Source organism: Hippopotamus amphibius, chromosome 15, assembly GCF_030028045.1.
Source record: "Hippopotamus amphibius kiboko isolate mHipAmp2 chromosome 15, mHipAmp2.hap2, whole genome shotgun sequence".
Lineage (NCBI taxonomy): Eukaryota > Metazoa > Chordata > Mammalia > Artiodactyla > Hippopotamidae > Hippopotamus > Hippopotamus amphibius.
This window is the reverse complement of record NC_080200.1, coordinates 42803968-42829165: the sequence shown is the minus strand read 5'-3', so window position 1 is coordinate 42829165 and position 25198 is coordinate 42803968. Positions and strand designations below refer to the sequence as shown.

The 25198-nt window shown below is 41.5% G+C and overlaps 1 protein-coding gene across 1 annotated transcript; it reads left to right on the top strand.

Moving 5' to 3' along the window:
• Positions 1 to 18820: 18820 nt before the first annotated feature.
• On the top strand, positions 18821 to 25198 carry RXFP3 (relaxin family peptide receptor 3). Its single transcript, XM_057708458.1, has 4 exons — positions 18821 to 18978; positions 23072 to 23403; positions 23604 to 23710; positions 23795 to 25198. The coding sequence occupies exons 1-4, from the start codon at positions 18821 to 18823 to the stop codon at positions 25196 to 25198; spliced, it is 2001 nt and encodes a 666-aa protein (XP_057564441.1).

Here is a 25198-nt window from a genome sequence, read left to right as displayed (position 1 = left end):
AATTGAAACAAAAGATCACAAAGAGCTTGCTCTGTTACATAGGCAAATAAGGAATAAAAAAGTTCATACTTTCCTTAGAAACTTGTAGAAGAACAAGGGATGGCTGAAATTCAAGGAAAATTAGCTCAAGGCATTTTTGACAGCTGTCATTAACCCTGGGAAGACAAAAACTGACATCGACCAAGAAAACCAACCCTGACTTGGCCCCAAGAATCACAAATGAATATGCAACAAAAAGAGAATTAACATCTATTAATTACTCCCTAAATACCACAAGCACTACCTCATAATGACAATCATGGTATCATACTTTATAGTTTACAAGATTTTTTTCATAAGCCAAATCAGAGGATGGAAGGGAAAAAAGTCTTCCTCTGAGGATTTGAAGCGTAGGTAGGCCTTAACTCTGCTTGGAAGTCAAAAAACAGTCTTCTTTCAAAAATCATACATTTTAATATTGTTGTCCCATGTACTATTTTCTTTTAAACCTCTCTGGAGTCCATGAAAGAAGATGGGGATGGTATTTGAAACCCTCAGGACGGTCAGTTCACTTTTATTCTTCTACCCACTTGTATTCAGAGTAAAACTGGATCAATAATCAGCACTGCCCACTCTGTACATTCCCAATACCCAGGGAGTGTGTCTTCCTGGCTCAATTTGAAGACCCTGGAGTCAATTCACTGCAGATTTTGTAAAGCTACTTGGCTTTGTATTAAGTGAATGCCATTGGACCATTCTTCACACATTGTAATTAATCCATTTGGCTAAAGAAACAATGTCATGTTAATGTCCTTTTGAAAGCCTAAGACTGTGGATCCCTCATTAATGAAACATACTATTGGCTGAAAGAAAACAGCATATCTCAGAAAAAAATGTGAAACACTTGGATCAAAATGTTGCAGCAAATTGAAACTAAAGTCAGCTTGGAATCATCTTAAGCCTAATCAAAATGAAATGTAACAAGGATTTACTAGAGATGGTGGAGGGAAATCCAGAGGGATTTGGACTTCCCTCTGCCAGAGGGAGCCCAGGTGGGGTGAGGGGCATAGGGAGTAGCCTGTTGAAATGTGTCAAAGCCTCAGCAATGTATAAACGGGGTCTGTGTAGGACAGCTGCCCAATGCATTGTACCAGAGCCAAGGCAGAGTGAGAAGGGCACCCCCCTAAAAGGGGATGTCCCAGCAGGATGTTGAAATACTGGCAGGGTAAGGAGGTGAGGGACGATGGTGGCAACTGAGGCAGTGATTGGAGAGTGGTTACATACAGGGAGATTGATCACATAAGTTAACACAGCAAGGATAATGGGAGTCAAGTTTCTCCTTGCCAGTGAAGAGAAGTACCAGTAAGAAAAGAGAGAAAAGTAGAATGAACTCTGTGATGTAGTATTGTAACTGAATCCATAGTCGGAACCCATAGTTGTTGACGTATGTGTAGACGTATATAGAAATAAGGATATAAATGTGCATAAGTGTTATGTATACGTGTGTATGCATACATACATTTCCTAGGAATGTCTGTTTGAGCATGTTGGAGCAACAACACCCCAAAAGCAATGAGCACATCTGACACTCAGATCTTAATTCTTTTGTTTTAAAGATTTATTTATTATTTTATTTATTTATTCATTTCTGGCTGTGTTGGGTCCTCATTGCTGTGCGTGGGCTTTCTCTAGTTGTGACGAGCTGGGGCTAGTCTTGGTTGCAGTGTGTGGGCTTCTCATTGCCGTGGCTTCTCCTGTTTCGAAGCATGGGCTCTGGGCGTGCTGGCTTCAGTAGTTGCAGCACAGGGACTCTGCAGTTGTGTGCGCACAGGCTTAGTTGCTCCGAGGCACGTGAGATCTTCCCAGTTCAGGGATTGAACCTGTGTGCCCTGCATTGGCAGGCGGATTCTTCACCACTGCGCCACAAGGAAATCCCAGATCTTGGATTCTAAATACTATTCCCCTCTAAAGGAACTAGGGCTCCTTAAAGAAACGACTGATTCAAGAACGAGGGCTTAGAGAAAACAGAAGATGAGCCTGAATCATTTTATTGCTAAAAAAACAGACAAACAAAAAACAAACAAAAAGCAAAAACAAAAAAAGCCAACAAGGAAAGACTCAAAGAGCATGTCAAAAGGAGAGAGGAACTAGCATGAAAGAGCTCCCACTAGCCACATCTAGGAAAGTTTAGCAAAAATACACAATAGTAATACATTATTAGACACATAATAAAATAAGAACCATGAATCCATACTGATACAAATAGATAAACGAATACGGAGTTCAATGAGGGACGGAATCTTTACATAATTTTAAAGTACCTCCTCCCAAATATTTATTAATTATAAAGTATTCAAAAGAGTAGAGTGCAGAAGCCTAGCAAGTATCACCTTAATCAAGTTAAAGTAAACAGAATCAGTGATGTAGAAAATCAACTGCACACTACTTGATAGGCTTCAGTGAGAAGAAAAACATCACTTCTGTGAAATCTCTGACAGAGATATATAGCTTGAATCTAACAATGAGGAAATGTTAGACAAACCAAAATTAAGGAACATTCTACAAAATAGCTGGCATTTTATCTTCAAAAGGCCATGAAAGTCAAAGGAAGACTGAAAAACTCTTATAGATTGAAGGAGACCAAAGAGATATGACAACTAAATGCAACACATGAATCTGAATAGGATCCTTTTATTACAAAAGAAATTGTATCAATTAGTGAAACTTGGAAGGGGACAGAGGATTGTATGGTAGTATTGTTTCACTTAATTTCCTGATTGTGATTGTTGTGGTTCTGTAGAGGAATATCCTTGTTTGTTAGAGGTATACCTTAAAGTATCAATATTTGAAGGTGATGGGGCATCTAGTTAACAACTTACTCTCAAATAATTTAGAGCACAAAATGTTTTTTTTAACTGCACTTCCAACTTTTCTGTAAGTTTGAGATTGTTTCTAAATAAAAAACATTAAATAGAACAGTCCATTCTCATTCTTTGCAATAACTTAACACTTGGTAGAGATACTAAAGAATCGGAAATTCGAGAAGCCTAATAATGAGAAGTTACTAGCCAATTAAGTGCCCATGTATGGTGGTCTCTGAGCCCCCATGCTCACAGCTCTGCATGTTACCATTATCAGTCTGGTCCTACGTTGGTCCTGAACCACACGGGCACCAGTCCCTTCCTGTCACTCTGCCTTAAAGATTAAGTCTGAGTTAAAGAAGAGTGTGATCATTGTTCCCAAGGAGAGGAGAAATTAGGGATGGAATGTATCAGGGAACCTTTGACTACCAGTACCTTAGCAAAAAGAGAATACCTGATTTATTCATTCAGCAAATATTTATTGATTGCCTACTATGTCCAGGCATTGAGAATATAGAAATGAATCAAATAGTCAGAGACTGTTTCCTCATGCTTGCATATGTCCTAGTTTGGGGTTGTGGGAATCAGAGAAAGGAAATAAACAAATACATATTATATTATGTAAAATCGTGGTAAAAAAAGCAGAGAACAATAAGCAGGCTAAGGAGGACAGAGAATGATTGAGAGGGGCAAGTTTCTGTTTTATATAAGGGGTACAAGAATGGCCTCTCTACTAAGATGATATTAACAGAAACCTGAAAAAAAAAAGAATCTGAGAAAAGTAGTTATCTGGGAGAAGAATATTCCAGGACAAAGAGACAGTAATAGCAAAGATTCTCAACTGGGAAGAAATATGCTTGGAGGACATTGAAAACCGAGGAGTGTGGTGGGACCGAAGTGTGTGGGTGAGAGGAGAGTGGTGGGGGAGGGGTAGAGGGAAAAGCATGAAGGTGCCTAGTGGGGACTTTGAACTTTACCCTGAGCAAATTAAGAAGCCATTGCTGATTTTGAATAGAAAATTATCTTAGCATTTATAAGGATCTCTTTGGTTGCTGGGTTGAGCATGGCTATAGGGAGAGAAAGGCGGAAGCACAGAGAGCAGTTAGGAGGTTATTAAATTAACTGCGGTAAGAGACAATGGTGGATTACATCAGGTGGTAGCAAGAGACATGGTGGGAATTACTCAGATTCTGGATTTATTTTGAAGGTAGAACCAATGAGACTTTTTAATGAATTGGATGTATGGTATAAGAGAAAGAACTCAAGGTTGCCTAAAAGGTTCAGAATTGCCAATAATTGAGATGAGGAGGATGGAAGGTAGAATAGGTTTGATAGGGGTGGGGAAATCAGAAGTTCAGTTGGAGACATGTTAAGATGTCTCTTAGACATTTGAAAGGAAATGTCAACAAGGCCATTGGGTATGCATGTCTGGAGTTCAAAGAGTTTCAGATTGGAGGTGTACATATGGATGTTATCATAGATAGATATGGATGATGTTGACAGCCATGAAATAGAATGTGTGAATGTAGCAGAGAAGAAAAGAGCCATGAGGACTGTACTCTGGGTGCTGTAGACTAAATATCTGTGTCTCCCCAAAATTCATATGGTGAAATCCCAACTGCCAACGTGATGGCATTAGGAGGTGGAGTCTTTGGGAGGTGACTAGGTCATGAGAGGGACCCCTCTTGAATGGGATTAGCATCCTTATAAAGGAAACCCCAGAGAGCCCCCTTACCCCACCCACAATATGAGGCCACAGCAAGAGATGGCTGTCTGTGAACCAGGAAGCATGTCTCACCAGTCACGGAATATTCCATTGCCTTGCTCTTGAACTTCCCAATTTCCAGAATTGTGAGAAATAAATATCTCTTATTTATAAGCTACCCAGTCTATGATATTTTTTTTATAGCAGCGCTAATGGATTAAGACAGTGGGTGGAGGGGGTTGGTATTTCAACATTTGGAGTTCCAGGAAATAAAGAGGAATCAGCAAAGAAGACTGAGGGGTGGCCAACAAGGTAGGAAGAGAATCAAGAAAGTGTGGTATCTTCAAAATCAAGATACCACAGTGATTCACTAGCTCAAACTGGAGGTACAGGCAGGAGAGGAGTCCTGGCTCTATACACCCACCTGGGTGGAAGGAAAAATGGAAGAAAGAGACCCAAGATGGAAATTGTTCAGTTAAGAAACAATATCTCCACCGACTGATAAATGTAGCTCAATAAATGTCCTTGAAATCTGACCAAATTAGAAATCTGCCATGGAGAGTGGTGTCAGGAAGGGATGGGAGCCCCAAGGAATGTCCACAACCCTAGCTTACCTCACTCTATATTCTCTTAACATGCTGAGCCTGTGAATAGCCTGCACTGAGGTTCTTGTCAGAGGAGACCAGCTAAGGGTCAGTATTTATCACTGTTCTTTGGTCTCTTCCTGGGATTGTGGAGAGTAGAACATCAGCTGTGCCCTTGAGAAACTTTGAAGTGAGTAAAGGAAATTAGTTCAGGTAGCAGTGAGGATATATCCACAAGAGTACCCACTCCTTTTTTTTTTTTTTTTGCTTTGTTGAGGTATACCTGACATACAATAAACTGAACATGTTTAAAGTGTACAGTTTCATGCGTTTGAATGTTTATACACACCAGTGAAACCATCACCACAGTAAATTTTGACATACACATGTGTGTGCAAGCGTGTGTGTGTACATGCATGTGTGTCCTGCTTTCCATCATTGCGGATTAGCATTTTCTAAGATTTTACATAAATGGAGTCATATAGTATGTACTCAGTTTTATCTGTCTTCATTCACGCAGCGTAATTATTTGCATGTTTTGTGTGCCAATACTCTGCTCCCTTTTATTTCTGCAGAGTATTCCATCATATGCATCTACCACAATTGGTTCGTTCATTCACCTAGTTATTAATTTATCTGTCAACCACTGGAAAAATGATTGAGATAAAGCTTGGTCATGGGCACCTAGTCTAAAATCAGACAGATGCGTGCATACCACTAGTTCATGTTAGGGGTCGTTCCTCTCCATTTATGAAGTAAGGCCCCTAGTGGATCCAACAATGTTATTTCCAAGGATAGTATGCATTTCTCCTCAGGATGAAGTGCCTTTAAAAGATGCACATCAAAATAATGAAAAATCATCTTTGAAGTTGATCCTGGATTAAGATAAAAATATCTCGTGATGTTTTTATCTTAACATAGCTGGCCCACACTGCCAGGCACAGAGGGAGGTTATCTTCACAGCCACAAGATGAGTCTTTGCAGCACTTTGATTCTGCAGAGCACAGAAAGCCAGACTCTATGCTCTCTTGAGGCCACAGGAGAAGGCTAGCCGAGGGCGAGATGTTCGGTTAACACCTTTATCCACCTAGGCCACGCTCTCCAAAAGGTGCTGCCAGGGTGGCCTCCTTGGCAACGAGAAGGCTTCCTTTGCTGCTTCATAGCTCCTCTGAGTGTTGCCGATAACAGACTCACATTATTTGTTACTTGTTTTGCTAAATCTGTACCAAGTCTTCTGAGAGGCCCCCAAGAGCAAAGGGTTGCACTGATTCAGTCACTGCTTCCTGCAGCAAAGCATCGGTCCCCGATCAGATTAAGGTGTTGTGATTCATCCTCTGAAGGGGAGAGAGGTGATATGTGTATGGACAGACAGAAGGAGCCTTTGAAGCCCAGTGTGAGAAGATGCAGTACACAGGCTGTGTTTGTTGAATACACGGTGTATAAGGCAGGCAGAAGTCTATGAAAGACTTATAGAAAGAAGTGATGTTATCACGGGGTGAATTAGAACGTGACAACGAGCTGTATTTCGTGCAGTGAGATTCAGGTAAATGAATCTTATGATTTGTTATGATTGGTTTTCTATTTCATTATAAACTGAAGGTACAGACTATGTTTTATTTATTTCTGCACTTCCCTCAAAGATAAAAATGGTAAATGAATATTTGATCAGAGGATGAGTATGTGGGAGGGTAACTTAGTGGAGAATATTCTGGGGAATGATCTGCCTTGAGGCCCACGGAAACCTCCTCTATTAAGAGTTGACTTCCTCTCCTCACTCTCACTTGACCTTGGGAAACAGACTCCAGTCTTAGTATTAGACTACCCTCTCCTCTCCTTGCCCTCAGGAGTAAACATTCTCCTTTGTGTATTTGCTAAAAAGCAAACGTAACTATTGAAATCACCCGTCACTGCAGCAAGGAGAGGTTTGTTAACATTGACACTTGTTGCCACGGAAACACTATAAGTACCTCAGCAGAACGTGTGGCATCGGCCGCTGCTCAGGGGACCACGGCAGTGCTCTGAGCACGCCCTCTCTGCCACCTCTGCACGCGGTGCTGGCTCCAGCATCTCGTTCTTGGCACATAGACAGGAAAGAAGAAACTCTGGCTGGCGCTCTGCTGGTGAGGATTTGGAAGTGAAACCAAACCCTTGGGTCCACAAGCATTTTTACTGGGAAGGAGGAGATACAATATCTATAATTTACTTCAAAATATTTTTCATCAATAGTATTGGCATGTGTTACTTCTAATGTACACCCTAGAAAAATGACATGAGCCTTGAAAAGGGTTAGGTAATATTTAATCAAAAGTTCACCCTACAAGTCAGCCATTAAAAATACTTCAACTATCTTTATCTCTGATAAATGCAAGATGTTTTTAAACTAGAATCCTAAAGGTATGTGGCTTGAGGAAGATATTATAGAGACACTCCCAACCTTATACAAACAGGAGTAATATCTAAGAAAAGGGATTTCCAATTTCAAAGCTTGATGGAGAAAGGCAATTTTCCCTTTTGGTGTAAATGACTTAAAATATAATGGGCCAGATATATGAAACAACGGTTTCAGACACTACAACAAACAGCACAGGACAACAATCTTTGAAAGAAGGCAAACAAGTGATGTGAGCCCTGCAATTACCCAAATTACTGCCTAGAGGGAGTTTCCAGGCTGCAGTGCAGGGAGAGGGACCCCAAACAGTTTAACGGTCTCTCTGAACTGAGGAAACAGTTGAGAATTTGAAGAAGCCAAAGTAGCTAAGAGTTTACAGGACAGATTATGGAAAAGGAGAGACCTGCAGAGAGGTAGGAGCTGCATATAGGGAGAGCTTCAGAATGCGTAGTGGATGTCCTGCTAGCATTTAACTGAGTACTTCTCAGCCCATGCACGGGCATAAACTATTTGAAGCAGGAAGAAAAATGTTAAAAAAGAAAACACTTGAAAGATTCAGGTGGAAAAACTCTAATGATTACCCCGGGTTAGGAATAGTTTGCTTTCCCACCAGCCAAATTGGAAAAAAAAAAAAAAAACTTATAATACACAGCACATCAGAAAGATGTTGCCTCAATAGTGGAGCAAAACTAGACCTGGAATAAATGTTATCCTGGTCTCACTTAGCAAAACTTAAAAGCGAGCCTTCGGGAGATTAACATATACACACTACTACATATAAAATAGATAACCAACAAGGACTTACTGTACAGCATAGGGAACTATACTCAATATTTTGTAATAGCCTATAAGAGAGAAGAATCTTAAAAAGAATACAAATACATATACACATACATATATATATATATATATATATATAATCATTTCAATAAATGATGCTGGAAGAATTGGATAATTGCATGAAAAAATTAACTTTGACACTGAACTTATACCATATACAAAAATTAACTTGAAAGAGATTATATTTCTCTTTCAAGTGAAATTTAAGAGCTAAATATATAAAATTTTAGAAGAAAACTTGGGAGAAATCCTTAGTCAACTTGGGTTTGGCAAAGATCTCAAATACAACTCCAAAGCACAAACTCTAAAAGAAATCAATTAATTGGCCTTCATCAAAATTAAAAACTTCTAATCTTCAAAAGACACTGTGATGAAGATCAAAAGGTAAGTCATGGACAAGGAGAAAATATTTGCAAAGCATATGTTTGAAAAAATGGCATGTCTCTCAAATATATAGAGATCTCATAACTCAGAAAAAGACAAACAACCAATAAAAATAGGGAAAGTATTTGAATGGGCACTTCACAAAAAAAGACAGCTAATATGCACATGAAAAGATTATTAACATCATTTGTCCTTAGGGAAATGCAAATTAAAACTACAAGATATCACTATACAGTAGAATGGTTAAAATTTAAAAGACTGACTATACTGATACTGGCATGGCCATATGGAGGGACTGAAACCCTCACACACTGCTGGTGGGAATGCAAAATTGTACAGCTACTTTGGAAGACAGCTTTCTAGTTTCTTAAAACGTTAACAAAACAACCTGAATGTTCATCGATAGATGAGAGGATAAAGAAAATGTGGTACATCTATACAATGGAATATTACTCAGCTGTAAAAGAGAATGAAATAAAGCCATTTGCAGCAACATGGATGGAACTAGAGATTATCATACTGAGTGAAGTAAGTCAGAGAGAGAAACACAGATATCATATGATATCATGTATATGTGGAATCTAAAATATGACACAAATGAACTTATATACAAAACAGAAACAGACTCACAGACATAGAGAACAGACTTGTAGTTGCCAAGGTAGGGAGTCAGGGAGGGATGGATTGGGAGTTTGGGTGAGCAGATGCGGACTATTATATATAGAATGGATAAACAACAAGGTCCTACTGTATAGCACAGGGAACCATATCCAATATCTTGGGATAAACCATAATGGAAAAGAATATGAAAAAGAATGTATGTATATGTATAACTGAATCACTTTGCTGTACAGCAGAAATTAACACAACATTGTAAATCAACTACACTTCAATTTAAAAAAAAAGTTAACTGTACACGACCCGGCCATTCCACTTTGGTATTTACCCAAGGGAAATGAAAGTAAATGTTCACACAAATACTTATACATGAATAGTTTATAGCAATTTCATTTGTAATAGCCCCAAACTGGCAATGATCTAAATCTATCAACATTTGAATGGACTTAAAAATTGTGGTACATCTACACTATGGACTAATACTCAGTAATAAAAAGGAGCAAACTACAGTCAGAAATATGGATAGATCTCAAAATACTTATGCAGAGTGAAAGAAAAGCAGACCAAACAGACATAGATACATACTGTATGATTTAGATAAAATTCAGTGAAGGCAAGCTCATCTATAGGTGACAAAAGGCCATTCCAAATGAGTGAATATGAAAGAGGGATCGATTACAATAATCAAGAGGAAATTTGGGGGCATGATGGAATAAAGTTTACTTTCTCAGTATGTACAGTGTATTATATCAATTATGTCACAATTTTAAACAGTTTTGAAATCTAGAGAGCAGTCTATCTTTATAAATGACATCATTGGCCTGAGGGATGAATAAACTTACCTCTGGTCTCCGGTGATTCTTATTTCTGACTCCATTACTCACTAGCCATATCCTGTTGATAGAACACTGTTGCATGTTCATCAGGTGAGCCCTTTACGCTAGATGCTGGCTGGATTCACTGAGCCTACAAAATGGCTTATATAAGACTTTTGTTTTTGTTTACAAATAAAGGTGTGTGGCACAATGTGGAAGGAGACGTGCTTCTTTGAAATCTAGTAGAGACGTGGTGGGGCCAGGACCACAATCATCCCTTATCCACTTCTGACTATGGGGGACGATTGATTTTTAGCAAAAGAAACCTAAAAGCTATACAGGAAAAGTCAGCCGAAGTTCGTTTGCAATGATCGTAGGGGCTGATACTCAAAAGCATTCCTCAGTGACTTTATAATTGTTAGACAAATACATGAATGTCAAAAGCAAGGAAAGGAACAGAAGTGTCAGCTCTTGACTGAATAGGAGGCAACTGGGAGAACCTGGGATTGGAGGTTTCCATTCCATCCCAGATTGAGTCACAAGCAAGCCTAGAAGATAACAGTTAAAATACCTGTGTCATCCTCAAAAACAAAAACAAAACAATAGGGCATCGAGGGCAGTGATTTCCAGCCTTGGCTGCATGGGAGAATAATCTGGGAAACTTTGCAGACATAACATCTGGATCTCACTCCAGACCTATTTAATTAGAATTCCTAGTGGGAGGAACCCAGGGATTTGCAATGTTTCTAAGCTTCTCAAGAGATTCTAAGACAGCTAAAGAAACAGGCATCAATAGGTCTTTCTGCCACAGAAATTTTGTTGTTTTATTTTTCCCTCTGACAGGCATTCATAACCTTAGAAGGGACAGTCCCCATACTGTCCCTCCCTCCTCCCATCACAACCTTGCTGCCTTGCTATCCAGGCTTTCTTTAGGGGAAAGAGGGCTAACAGCTTTTTTTTTTTTTTTTTTTTTTTTTTTTTTTTTAATATGCTTCAGAGTAGGAGTTGGGGGAAAGCTTCTTCTCTGTTTTAGAACAGTGGTTCTCAAACCTTAGCACATTACAATCACCTGCAAGGCTTGCTGACCCCTGGATTGCTGGGCCCCATCCCCACAGTTTCTGACTCAATAGGGATCAGGTGGGGCCTGAGAATTTGTACGCTGATTTGTATGCTGATGCTGCTGGCGGGAATCTCACTTTAAGAACCACTATTTTAAAGGTCACAGGGTGATTAGGTTGAGTTTTTTCTCAACTGTGAAAGAAAAGACGTTTCAACAACTAACAAAGAATGGGCTCAACCCAGAAGATTGTAAACCTTAGGAACTGGGATAGGAGGAAGGCTGGAGATTTCAGAAGGGGTTCAGAGCCTGCCTCAATGCAGCATCCCAGAGTGGAGATGACTATATGGATGTCTCACGGATTTAGGGCCATAACTTTGAGACACTCAACAGAGGAATACTTTGTAATAACCTTTATGGGAAAAGACCCTGCAAAAGAATAGATATATGTGAATGTATAACTGAATCACTCTGCTACACACCTGAAACTAACACAGCATTGTAAATCAACTGCACTCCAACAAATATATATTTGAAACAACATACAAATATGCTTTCAATGGCAAAGAGAATAAAAGAACTGAGTACCAGAGGCCTAGCTCTGACTACCATATATGTATCTAGATAAAGGTATGTCACCCTTGGCACTATTGGCATACTATTTGCTGTGGAAAGAAGTGCTATGCACTGTAGGCTATTTACCAGTATCTCTAGGCTTTACCCAGTAATTCCAGTAGCAAACTCCTCCCGCTGAAATACAGCAATCAAAAATGTTAAATGTCCCCTGGAGGGCAAAATCACCCTCTTGTTAAGAACTGATCTATTCATACCTACTTAGGATGGCTATAATTTTTAAAAAATAGAAAATAGCAAGTGTTGGTAAGGATGTAAAGAAATTGGAACCCTCATGCATTCCTGGCAGGAATGCGAAATAGTGTAGCCATTGTGGAAAATCGTTTGACAGTTTCTCACATGCTTCAATATAGAACTACTACCTGATCTGGCAATCTTACTTTTAAGTATGTATCCAAAAGAACTGAAAGCAGGGACTCAAATATCTGTACACAATGTTCACAGCAATGTGATTCACAACAGCCAGAGTGAAAACAACCCATGTGCCCATCAACGGGAGAATAAATAAAATGTGATATATATTTAAAAAAAAAAAGTTTCCAGTGCAGCTGTCCCCCAAACGCTGGGCCCCTCAGATGTGGGCAGGCCAGCCCAGCAGCAGTGTGCCCGTATGGCACGAGGCCTGGTGTCCCTCCTTTCTTCTCCAGACTGCATGAGCCCTGCAGTATAACCCTAACAAAGAGCAGGAAGTCACCAAAGTTGACCTGTCTTGATTTCCCTCCAAATTAGTCAGGGGAACCTTAAGCCAGGTTTAACCTGATTTGGAAAAAATAATGATATGTGACAGTTTTCTGCCCTCCGAATGCTGTGAAGTGATCAGACTTGCTTTAATATCTTCTGATGAAACAAGTTTCCACTAACCATCTGACTAAGAACCGTATTGGGATTAGCAGATGTAAACTAGTATATATAGGATGGATAAACAACAAGGACCTGCTGTATAGCACAGGGAACTATATTCAATATCCTGGGATAAACCATAATGGAAAAGAATATGAAAAAGAATGTCTATATGTGTATAACTGAGTCACTTTGCTGTGCACTAGAGATTGGCACAACATTGTAAATCAACTACACTTCAATTTTTAAAAACTTAAAAAAAAAAAAAAGAATCGTATTCTTTCCCTGATAGGAGAGGCTCCCAAGGGCAAAGGTCAGAGGGAATACTGCTTTCTCTGCGTTGAGAATGGCAATTGCTAAGTTGTGAGCACGTGGAACGTGGTGAGGAGGACGGGAGAAGAATTTGCCACGGACTTTACAGACTCCTGCCGGGTGCTCCAACTGGGAATTACTTTTCTGATTGTTGAATGAGTGTTAGTGGTTAGTAAAGAAATGGAATTAATGACTCATTCATGGGTTCAAGCTGCATATATTTTTCCAGGCACTATGATACAAAGGTGAATTAGACACAGGCTATAGTTCTCAAGAGGCTTTCAGTTTAGAGGCGGGCTAGTTTATTTTGTGTCTGAGACAGTAATAAACACTATAATCGATGTTTATACAGAGTCCTATGAGAGCACAGGAAGAGTGACTAATTCTCTCTAGGAAATACTGGGAATAACAAAATCCTTCAAAGAGGAAATAATGTGTGAGTTGAACCTTGAAGAACAATTAGTAGGTCACCAGTCAGACAACAGGGATAAGGGAGAAATGTCCACTTAGGCAAAGAGAGCTCGGTGGGCAAAGAAATGGAGAGGGAGATTACTTATCAAAATATGGGGAATTACCTATGGGTTAGTGTCAGTGCAATTCAGCAACCGTTAGGGATGCTGTAGCTCATGGGGAGATGCTGACAAGAGTGGTCAAATAGGAGGTGGGGCCATAATGAGAAGACTTCACTTTCAGGTGGTATGAGCAAGCATGATAGTAACAGTTTTTAAAAATGTTCATATCCTTCCATACCAATTGGTTAACTTCTGTCCCAAGCCCCTGAATAACCCCACCTGGGGCTGCCCTGGTCCTCTCTTGAGACCCCTCACCCATCTCTCAATGATACAGCAACTAGAAGTTTAATCCCTGACATGCCAGGGGCTCTGCACATGTCTCTGCTCTTATCTTTAATATTTGCATACTTCTCTCTTTGGAATTAATTTTTTACCTCTAGTATCTTGAGTTAAAAGCTTAGGTTATTGGGATTCCTAGCTGGCGCAGTGGTTAAGAATCCACCTGCCAATGCAGGAGACACAGGTTCGATCCCTGTTTCAGGAAGATCCCACATGCTGAGGAGCAACTAAGCCCGTGTGCCACAGCTATTGAGCCTGCGCATTAGAGCCCATGAGCCACAACTATTGAGCCCATGTGCTGCAACTACTGAAGCCTATGCTCCTAGAGCCCGTGCTCAACAACAAGAGAAGCCACAGCAACAAGGAGCCCGCGCACCACAACGAAGAGTAGCCCCCATTCACCACAACTAAAGAAAGCCCACACACAGCAAAAGAAGACCCAATGCAGCCAATAAAATAAATAAATAAATAAACTTATTAAAAAAAAAAAAGCTTAGGTCATTGATGTTTAACCTTTCTTCTTTTTAAAAATGTATACTCATAGCTATAAATTTCCCTTTAATGCTTTAATTGCATCCCACAAAATTTAGTATGCCATATATTATTATGATTTACTTTAACATATTTTATAATTTTATAATTTATTTTATAACATTTTATACATGTTACTTCTTTAATCATGGGTTGTTCAAAACGTTAATTTTGAAACATTTGAAGACTTGCAGTTATCATTCTTTCATTGATTTCTAGCTTAATTCCACTGTGCTCAAAACACATGTTCTATAGGCAAAACATTCTCTGACATAAATCGTAGCAATGTTTTCTTAGGTCAGTCTCCCAAGGCAATAGAAATCGCAGTGACAATAAACAAATGAGATCCAATCAAACTTATAAGCTTTGGTACAGCAAAGGAAAAGAGCTACAAAACAAAAAGACAACATACGGACTGGGAGAAAATCTTCACAAATGATGCTACTGACAAGAGCTTAATTTCCAAAATATTCAAACAGCTCATACAATCAATGTCAAAAAAAAATAGTCAAAAAAGGAGCAAAAGACCAAAATAGACATTTCTCCAAAGAAGATATAAAGATGGTCCAATAGGCGCATGGAAAGATGCTCAACATTGCTAATTATTAGAGAAATGCAAATCAAAACTACAATGAGGTATCACCTCACACTGGTCAGAATGGCCATCATCAAAGTCTATAAATAACAAATGCTGGAGAGGGTGTGGAGAAAAGGGAATTCTTCTAAACTGTTGGTGGGAATATAAATTGGTGCAGCCACTATGGAGAACAGTATGGAGGTTCCTTACAAAACTAAAAATAGAACTATCACATGATGCAGCAATGCCACTCCTGGACATACATCCAGAAAAGACAAAAACTTTAATTCGAAAAGATGCACGCACCCCAGAGTTCACTGCAGCACTGTTTACAATAGCCAAGACATGGAAGCAACCTAAATGTTCATTGACAGATGAATGGATAAAGAAGATGTGGTATACACACACACACACACACACACACACACACACACACACACAATGGAATATTACTCAGCCATAAAAAAAGAATGAAATAATGCCATTTGCAGCAACATGGAGGGACCTAATGCAATTATCCTACTAGGTGAAGTAAGTCAGACAGAGAAAAACAAATATCATATGATATCACTTACATGTGGAATCTCAAAAATGATACAAATGAACTTATTTACAAAACAGAAACAGACTCACAGACATAGAAGACAAACTTATGGTTACCAAAGGGGAAAGGGGGAGGGGGAGGGGGAGAGATAAATTAGGAGTTTGGGATTAGCAGGTACAAACTACTATATGTAAAACAGATAAACAACAAGGTCCTACTGTATAGCACAAGGAACTATATTCAATATCTTGTAATAAACTATAATGGAAAATAATATGAATATATATATGTATATACATATATATATATATATGAATCACTCTGCTATACACCAGAAACTAATACAACATTGTAAGTCAACTATACTTCAATTTTAAAAAATACATGTTCTGCATGATTTCAATCACTTGAAATTTGTTGAACCTTGATTTTGGCCCAGCACATGGCCTGTTTTGGTGAATGTTCTATACATAGTTGAAGAAAGTGTATATTTTCTGGTTGGTGAGAATAGAGTGTAGAACTTACTGTTAAGATATGCCTCTTCTGGGGTTTTGAATGAAAGCCTGGATTATTTACCTATCCCTCCAGTTTATTAGGCTTGAACCTCAATTTCTGTTGCCCCAGTACCCTGTGGCTGTTGAAATATCTGCTCAGCTGAGTAGCCCTTCAACTCCTGTTTTCTGTTGACTATCATGACCACCTGCCCTTCTCTGGTAATCAGCCTTTAAGATGGCCTCAACAATCCCTGCTTCCTAGTAATCATACCCTTGTATAATTCCTCCTCTCCTTGAGTGTGGACTTGACTTACTGACTTGCCTCTAAAGAACAGAATATAGCAGAAGTGGTGGGCGTGTCACTTCTGACGTTAGGTTATGAAAAGACCACAGCTTTCATGCCGGGTTCTCTCTCTTCCTCTTCCTCTCCCTCTCTACCCTCCCTCAGCTCTCACCCTGGTGAAAATCAGCTGCAGTAATGTGAAGCAGCCCTGAGGAGAATCCCACATGGTGAAACATCAAGGTCTGCCAGAAACCATGTGAGTGGCCTTAAAGGCAGATCCCTCTCCCTACCACTCACACTTTCAGATAAAACCACAGCCCCACCTGATACCTTGACTGCAACCTCATGAGAGACCTTGAGCCAATGACACTATGCCATACCTGGATTCTTGACCTTCACAAACTGTGGGATGATGTTAGTTTTTTTAAGCCATAAAGTTTCAGCATAAATCACTATTCAGGAAGAGATAACTCACACAGAGAGAAATGGAGAAATAGGAAGAAGTAGACCAATTCAGGAATTTTTTGGTCTCTGGGGTTTTTGGTTGTGTTCTTGAGAACAAGATAACAGGACCTACTAGATTGGATTAGATTGGGTTTAAGGGAAAATGAGAAATAGAGATTTACTCTTGGGTTTTAAGCTTGAACAGTTAAGTGAATAGTAATGTCATTTACTAAGATTGAGAAATCTGAAGGAAAATCAGAAAGCATGTAGAAATATCAAGTAGCAGTTGGATATACAACTCTGGAGTTCTGGGGATAAAAGTCTGGAAATCAGATTTGGGATAGCAATAGTATCAACTTCATCCATTGTGAGCATCAGGTAAGATAATGCAGATAGAACCCTTGGCACAGTGCACATAGTTGTCATCTGCAGTAGGTAGAATTTTGTCCCCAAAAAAGATATGTTCAAGTCCTAGCCCCTGATTCCTGTGAATGTGACCTTGTTTGGACATGGGGTCTTTGTAAGTAGTTGAAAGTAGTTAGGATGTAAGTAGTTAGGATGAGGTCATACTGGATTAGAGTGGACCCTAATTCGATGACTATTGCCCTTATAAGGAGATAAAATGGAGACACAAAGATAGACTTGGAGAGGAGAATGCCATCTGAAGATAGAGACAGAGATGAAAGTGATACAGTTACAAGCCAAGAAATTACCTTCCACCCATCAGAAGCTGGGAGAGAGACATGGGATGGCCTCTTCCTCAGAACCTCCAGAAGGAACCAAATCTGCCAACAGCTTGATTTCTGACTGTTATCCTTCAGAACTGTGAGATAATACATTTCTATGCTTGTAAGCCGCCCAGTTTGTGGTAATTTGTTACAGAAACCCTAGGAAAGTAATAAAGCATCCAAACAAATGTGAAATGTGGTTATCATTGCTTCAATTATTACTCATATCGTGTCATTTTGTTGTTTTTGTTAATTGTACAAACACCTAACACTTTGCTTTGCACATAGTAAGAACTCAGTACACAACTGCAGTAGAATAAAAGATGTGATACTTGCAGATTAAGAAGAAGTAAGGCAGAGTGAGCGGCGCCTGTTCATACTCTAAAGAGATCTTGAGAGAATGGATCTTTTTCTCCTCTCTCTTTTCTGAAAGCACACTTTGCTTTGTAGAATCCCAGAATCTAGAAGTTCTGATTACATATCTTCTCTCTAATCTGACTCTGAGAGTAACTTCCCATTCTCTTATTCAGATCCAGCTCAAGTTCTTCTGCTCAGCAGCAACCTTCCCAGAACAGACTACACCAAACTCACATCCTAGCCTTTACTTACCCATTAATTATAGGTTATATTATTTGGATTATGACTTTGTATATTTACTCAACTTTTTGCATCAGTATATTATCTCTCTGATTAAATTATAAGTACAGAAACATCAGAACAGTCTTTATATTTGTTTAAAAACACAGCAGAGTGCCTTTCTTAGACATAATGGATGTTCCTACATTTTTACCAGATGTATTTCCTCATCATTACATCTTGAAACCAAAAAATAGGTCCTATTTTTTATTCATATCTCCAGTGCTCATTTTCTAAGCCCCACCCCAAGAACTGTGAAAACTCCATCCCTACCTTGTATTCTACTTGCAAAGAAATCACAAGACCCAAGAAGAATGCTTGAATATTCCACAAATCTGCCTCAGTGACCCCTTCTGTCAATGATGTAAACTTCAAATGAATCATCTGTGACCTTGGAAATTCAGGTCACAATGTATAGTCCTATAACACTTTTCCAGGCTATTTTTCTCTCCCAGCACCAATCCACTGTAGGCATAGACTCAAGTCTCTTCTTTCATTCCCACCTCAATCCAGGTGATGGTTTTTAAGAACTCTTCTCTAAACACTTGGAGAAGGAGTTTCACAGAGTGCTGCCTATCCTGCTACTAGTCTTGGCTACTCTTGAGACTCATAATCTGAGTGTATCAACCCAACCCCTTCGATAGGGAAGTCCAGCCCACCCAGACATCTGCCCAGCCCAAAGTCCACTCTTACAATTGCCTCAGCCCAAGAGCGGATGAAGCCTCCTCCTCTACAGCCCAAGGTCCAAAGCTTATTTATTGACAAAGAGGGCATCAGGAAAGAAAAGAAACATCATTCCCACTCCGAAGTGAGCTCTTCCCTCTTTAGGTCCAAAGTTATCACAATGGCTGGCACCAGAGGGAATGCGGGAGTGTAGGGCGTAGCTGGTGAGACATAGATCTTGCACTCACAAATGGCATCAAACAGGCTTTTGCATCATCTCAGTCTTCACTCATATCAAATTTTTAAATAGTAAATATGTAAGTTAAAACAATTATTACATTTTGTAATTTGTTTTTGACATGTTTTCATTATAGTGCATATCATTAAGTACACTATATCTATACCTGTAACTATCTATATTAGGAGCCTTAGGAATATATCAGAGGAGTCCCAGATGTGGAAGGAGAGGATGTGTGAGAAAAAAGATAAACTTTCACCTTCCATAGTAGGGGGTAAAAAATTAATGCCTAAAATGAAAAACATAAAGTAGCAATATAAGCATGTCAACCAGAGTTATGCAGTATATAGCAAAAGAATCAGTTAAAAGATTTGAATGTGGAACTTCCCTGGTGGCACAGTGGTTGAGAATCCACCTGCCAATGCAGGGGACATGCTTTCACTCCCTGATCCAGGGAGATCCCACATGCCACAGAGCAACAAAGCCTGTGTGCCACAACTACTGAGCCTGCACTCTAGAGTCCGTGAGCCACCACAATGAGAAGAGTAGCCCCTGCTCCCCAGGACCAGAGAAAGCCTGTGTTCAGCAACAAAGACCAATGCAGCCAAAATAAATTAAATAAATAAATAAATAAATAAATAAATAAATAAATAAATAAACAAATAGATTTGCATGTACCTCTGGGCAGAAGAAATATGAAGGGTCCAGCTGTAGGAGAGCTGCAATTTTTTATAATAAGCCCTATAGAACTACATATCTTATTCTTCACAAATGATTCCCATTTTATTGGTGTAAGGTCAGCACTGGGCATCAATATTTTTAAGTGGTTTTAATGTACAGGTGGCTTTATAGATGGAGGTATAGATTAAGTGAAAAATGAAACATTTTTTAAACAAATCAATTCCCTGGAATTAGACTTGGATAGTTAGGGGAAACTTGTAAGTTAGCTTTTAAGGAATTGCCTTAGTAGGAAGGTTGCATCTGAATGCAGAGTCCAGTCAATAATTGTGTCCTGGGCTCAGCACTAAGGGCAAACAACAATGATGATGATACACACCCTGCCCTGCAAGGCTGACACTCTTAAACAAGATGAGGAATATTCAGAAAGAGTCCCAGCACTTCCTGACAGGGAGGCATGCCTTAAGAGACGTGCTGATAGAGGATTCTATGATAATCGAGAGGGGAAAAGATCTATACCTATTTCTCAGAGAATTCAGAAAGCTTCCTCCCAAAGAGTAGCCTTTTGCCAGTAATATTAGACAGTATAAGTAACATCGAAATACGTTGAATTTGGGGAAGAGGGAGAAGAGAACAGAGGAAGAACTCTCACAAGAACATTTTTAGCAAAGGTAGTAACTTGGAAAAAGAGATTGGCATGTTTAGACCCACAGTAATAAGACTTGACAAACAATTAGATTAATGGGACAGGGGAGGGGTGATGACTGATTTAAAACCAGGCAACTAGAAAAGCCCCTCTCTTAATTTTTCCATAAGATTGTTCCGTATGGGTTAACATATAATTTGAAAACATAATCAATTTTCCAAATTTTCTGTTAGGAATTTATATGGTAAGATTTTGGTACTATTTTAACAGTATACCTAAATTATATTTGACCATGACTGATATGCCTCTCTCTTTGAATATCTTAGATGCTAGTTAAAAAAAATATGGCCCATGCTTTTAAGAAAAATGGTCTAAAATATCTTGGCCCATGCTTTTAAGAAAAATGGTCTAAAATATCTTAAGGTCATGTTGGAAAAGAACTTATTTGAAAAGGGATTTTTTTTCGCTTCCATGACACAGACTTACCTAAGTGATGCTATAAATCCCTGCATACAATCAGTGCTTCACCTTCAGAGAACAGATTTGGGTACTGTGTGCTCATTTGTCTGGAGTTCCTGACCACAATGAAGCCACTTGTTTTTGTTTCGGATACCTAGCTGCCCAGACCTACATGATTATTACATTTATTCCAACCTGAGGATACCTTGCGGGGATTGGTGGGAATTGGGGGACCATATTAGTCCTCATGGGTATTCAGTTGTCAGAGATATCACTCCTGAACTTAGCCTAACCAAGAAGGGGAAATTATTGGAAAGACCCAGGGTAGCTCTCAAAGAAGAAAAACTGTAAACTAGGAATCAGATTAGCTCCTGGGATATCAGGTCTAGAAGAGCATTCTAGGCTCCGAAGCACCCTGACAGCATTCTCTGGGAGTCACACTTGGGAACAGCCTCTCCTGGGGGCTCAGTCTGAATTCTGCTGCCGAGTGTATATCCTACAGTGAAGAAAGTGTCGCTGATGGGCCCAAATGTGATTTTAAGGAAACTCGGCAAGACCTCCTTCTCTTCCTTTGCTTCCAATCTTAGTGTGTGATCACCCATCATTGGACATTAATATTTCTTTGGGATTTAAATTTTTTCACTTGGAAAGATAAAAACAGGAATAAAAGTTAATCCAGATTTTCCCAAACTTGGGAGAAAATGAGTATCACCTGGAAGAATGTTTTTAAAATGTACATTGTTGGGCTCCTTTCCAACTCCTCCGAGAATCAGAATCTCCGTGGCCTCATGGAGCTGGGAGGAGAGCTGCGACTTTTATCTTAGCAAGCTCTGCAGTAGACTCAGATGTCATTTCCTCAGCCCCTATGCTCAGAATATTTGAAAACCACAATTCCTCCCGTGTACACATAAGGAAACTGAGGCAAAAGGCTTTCAAGGTATGCCCTAGGATTCCTTGTTTTTCAACCTTGAAATATTTTTTAAACTTTTTTTTTTAACTAAGGGAGAAATAAAAATTTGATAGAGAAAGAGCTAGTAAAAATTGGAGTGAAAAATGACTGGAAGATGAGGCTGCTAAAGCAAGGATAAGAGATGTACACAGAAGCAACTTGTGTATTTGGTTTCGCGCAGGACTGAGTTTCTCCAGAGTAGAACTGCTCAAAGGAAGTGGTTTGGTTTGGTTTTGATTTTTATCAATATTCAAGCCCTGGCGCCTTCTAGCGGGTAAGAGGAGCAGTCCAGAGACTGTAGTGAAGCGTGTTCTCTGAAACTGTGTTCCCGCTTTGGAATCGAGATTGTTTCCGTTTCCCTTCGCATGTTTTGCGTACTGCGTTTCTTTTTCACTATGCTTTTTCTATCTCCTCCGCTTTAAAGTCACAACCTCTGTAAGTAAAGCCACGAGCTCTGCAGGAGTGAGGACAATTACCTTGAAGACACTTTTGTTTCAGTTTAGTCCCAGGCAGTGAGGAAAACATTTCAAAGTTTTAAGTTTAACCTAAAAAGTGTATATTTTACACCAGAGCTGTTGAGCTGGCATTTAAATAAACTGCAGTTTAAGAAATAGTTCAGATGGTTTATATTCGTTCCCCTTGCCCAAAGGAACTTAGACGATTCCTTACAATTTACTTCTATTGGTCTGGAAACAAACAAACAAAACCCCCAAACAAACAAACAAACAAAAAACACCTGGTTAAGAGTTCTGATTATAATAGTAGCGGAAATAGGGGGCTAGTGTGTCCCTCCCACCCTGAAAACAGCCCTATGAAACTCTATTCCAACTGCATCAAGGTAAAGAGAGTGTGGTTGTACGTGAATAAACCATCTATTTGAAGAGCTCTGGGCTGACAGCTAAACATCTAATGTCTGTGAAGTGCGGCGCACCAATTACATGCTCTGCTTAGCTTCAGTTCTCAGAATACACCAAAGCAGAGGGCAGCACCTGAACCCAGAGTTGTGTTACGTGAAGACGCTTTGAAAATCCTGACAATCACAGACACCAATTAAAGTGGTCAACTAATTAATAAGGAGAAGTGGAGCTGGCGTTTGTGTATTCAGTAAGAGTCCATCATCTGATTTAAGGTCTGGGCACGAAAAGTGGCCACTATCTTTGCTTTGAAAGAGAAAAATGGGCAGAAGATTGTGCATTTGGGAGTGAGAAAGAAAAAAAACTCTGATAGTGATGTTTGGGAATGAAAACAGGAAAAGCGATTGCAAATCGAAGCCGACTTTCTCCAGCAACATAGGAAAAGAAAGGGTTACGACCATTTGCTTTTGAAACTGAAGAGGCAAAGGGAAATTGGCCGCTGGGCTCTGCCTGCTGCGCCCCTCACCCCCTCCTCCGCGGCGGGCGCGGCGCAGTTCAGCACCTCGGAAAGCGCCCCTGTCCCGGCGCGGGGGTGACGCATGCTCCTCGCCAGCCCGCAGCCTCCGCGGTGCTGGTGGGACTCTAACTCGCCCGAACGCCGCTGGCGACTCGCTGGGAGTTGACAACCGCGGAGAGACAGAGACGCGAGGCAGCGACGGCAGCATCGAAAGCCCTCCAGAGAGTCGGAGCGAGGTAGACAGAACTCCCGTCAGAAGCCTCGTCCAAAGAGCTGCGGAGGAAACCGACAAAGGTATTTGAAAGAGAAGGAGCAGGCCCCCAACAGCGGTCTCGGGCGGCAGGACGGGTATGCGCTAGTGACCGAGTGACAGCGGGAAACGCAGGCGGCAAATAGGGACCCGGAGGCCCCAGCCTTGGCCGGAGACCCTTTAGACGCCGACCGCTCGCCTTAGGAGCTGTGCTCCTCTGCTCTCGAATTCCCCTCCGGAACAGGCGCTCAGCGCAACTCCCGCGCCCAAGCCCAAGCTCCGCGCGCCGGGGACGCGCCTGGCTCCCTGCTCCTAGGCTCTCTCTTCCCCGGCGGCTTGGAAATCTCCCACGCAAGCCGGAACCCCGGGAGAGCTGGACTTCTTTGGGACTGATCTCCTGAAACATGACCTAGAGGCACCTGTGCGGGCAGGCAGGTGGCCGCTGCAGCCGCGACAGCCACCATGAATAAGGCGGCTGGCCGGGACGAGCTCGCAGAACTCTTTAGTCTGATCCCGGACCTTCTGCAGGTGACCAACACGAGCGGCAACGCGTCGCAGCAGCTCCAGGGCTTGTGGTGGGAGCTGGGGCTAGAGTTACAGGACGGCGCGGCGCCAGGGCATCTCCCGGGCGGCGGCGGGGCCGAGAGCGCAGACACCGAGGCCCGGGTGCGGATCCTCATCAGCGTGGTGTACTGGGTGGTCTGCGCGTTGGGGCTGACCGGCAACCTGCTGGTGCTCTACTTGATGAAGAGTAAGCAGGGCTGGCGCAAGTCCTCCATCAACTTCTTTGTCACCAACCTGGCGCTGACGGACTTTCAGTTCGTGCTCACCCTGCCCTTCTGGGCTGTGGAAAACGCCCTCGACTTCAAATGGCCCTTTGGCAAGGCCATGTGTAAGATCGTATCCACAGTGACCTCCATGAACATGTACGCCAGCGTCTTCTTCCTCACCTCCATGAGCGTGGCGCGCTACCACTCGGTGGCCTCGGCTCTTAAGAGCCACCGGACCCGAGGGCACGGCCGGGGCGACTGCTGCGGCCGGAGCCTCGGGGACAGCTGCTGCTTCTCGGTTAAAGCACTGTGCTTGTTGATCTGGGCCTTGGCCACGCTGGCCTCGTTGCCCAACGCCATCTTCTCCACCACGATCGAGGTGATGGGCGAGGAGTTGTGCCTGATGCGCTTCCCAGACCAGTTGCTAGGCCGCGACAGGCAGTTCTGGCTGGGCCTCTACCACTTGCAGAAGGTGCTGCTGGGCTTCGTGCTGCCGCTGGGCATCATCAGCCTGTGCTATTTGCTGCTGGTGCGTTTCATCTCCGACCACCGCGTGGCAGGGACCGAAGGAGGAGCCTCAGCGGCCAGGGGAGGCCTGGCTGGAGCCAGCGCCCGGAGACGCTCCAAGGTCACCAAATCAGTGACCATCGTGGTCCTATCCTTCTTCCTGTGTTGGCTGCCCAACCAGGCACTTACCACCTGGAGCATCCTCATCAAGTTCAGCGCGGTACCCTTCAGCCAAGAGTACTTCCTGTGCCAGGTATACGCGTTCCCGGTGAGCGTGTGCCTGGCTCACTCCAACAGCTGTCTCAACCCCATCCTCTATTGCCTCGTGCGCCGCGAATTCCGCAAAGCGCTCAAGAACCTACTGTGGCGCATCGCGTCGCCTTCTCTCACCAGCATGCGCCCTTTCACCGCCACCACCAAGCCGGAGCCCGAGGACCAGGGGCTCCAGGCCCTGGCGCCTCTCCATCGGGCCGCGGAGCCCGACCTGCTCTACTACCCGCCGGGTGTGGTGGTCTACAGCGGGGGGCGCTACGACCTGCTGCCCAGCAGCTCCGCCTACTGA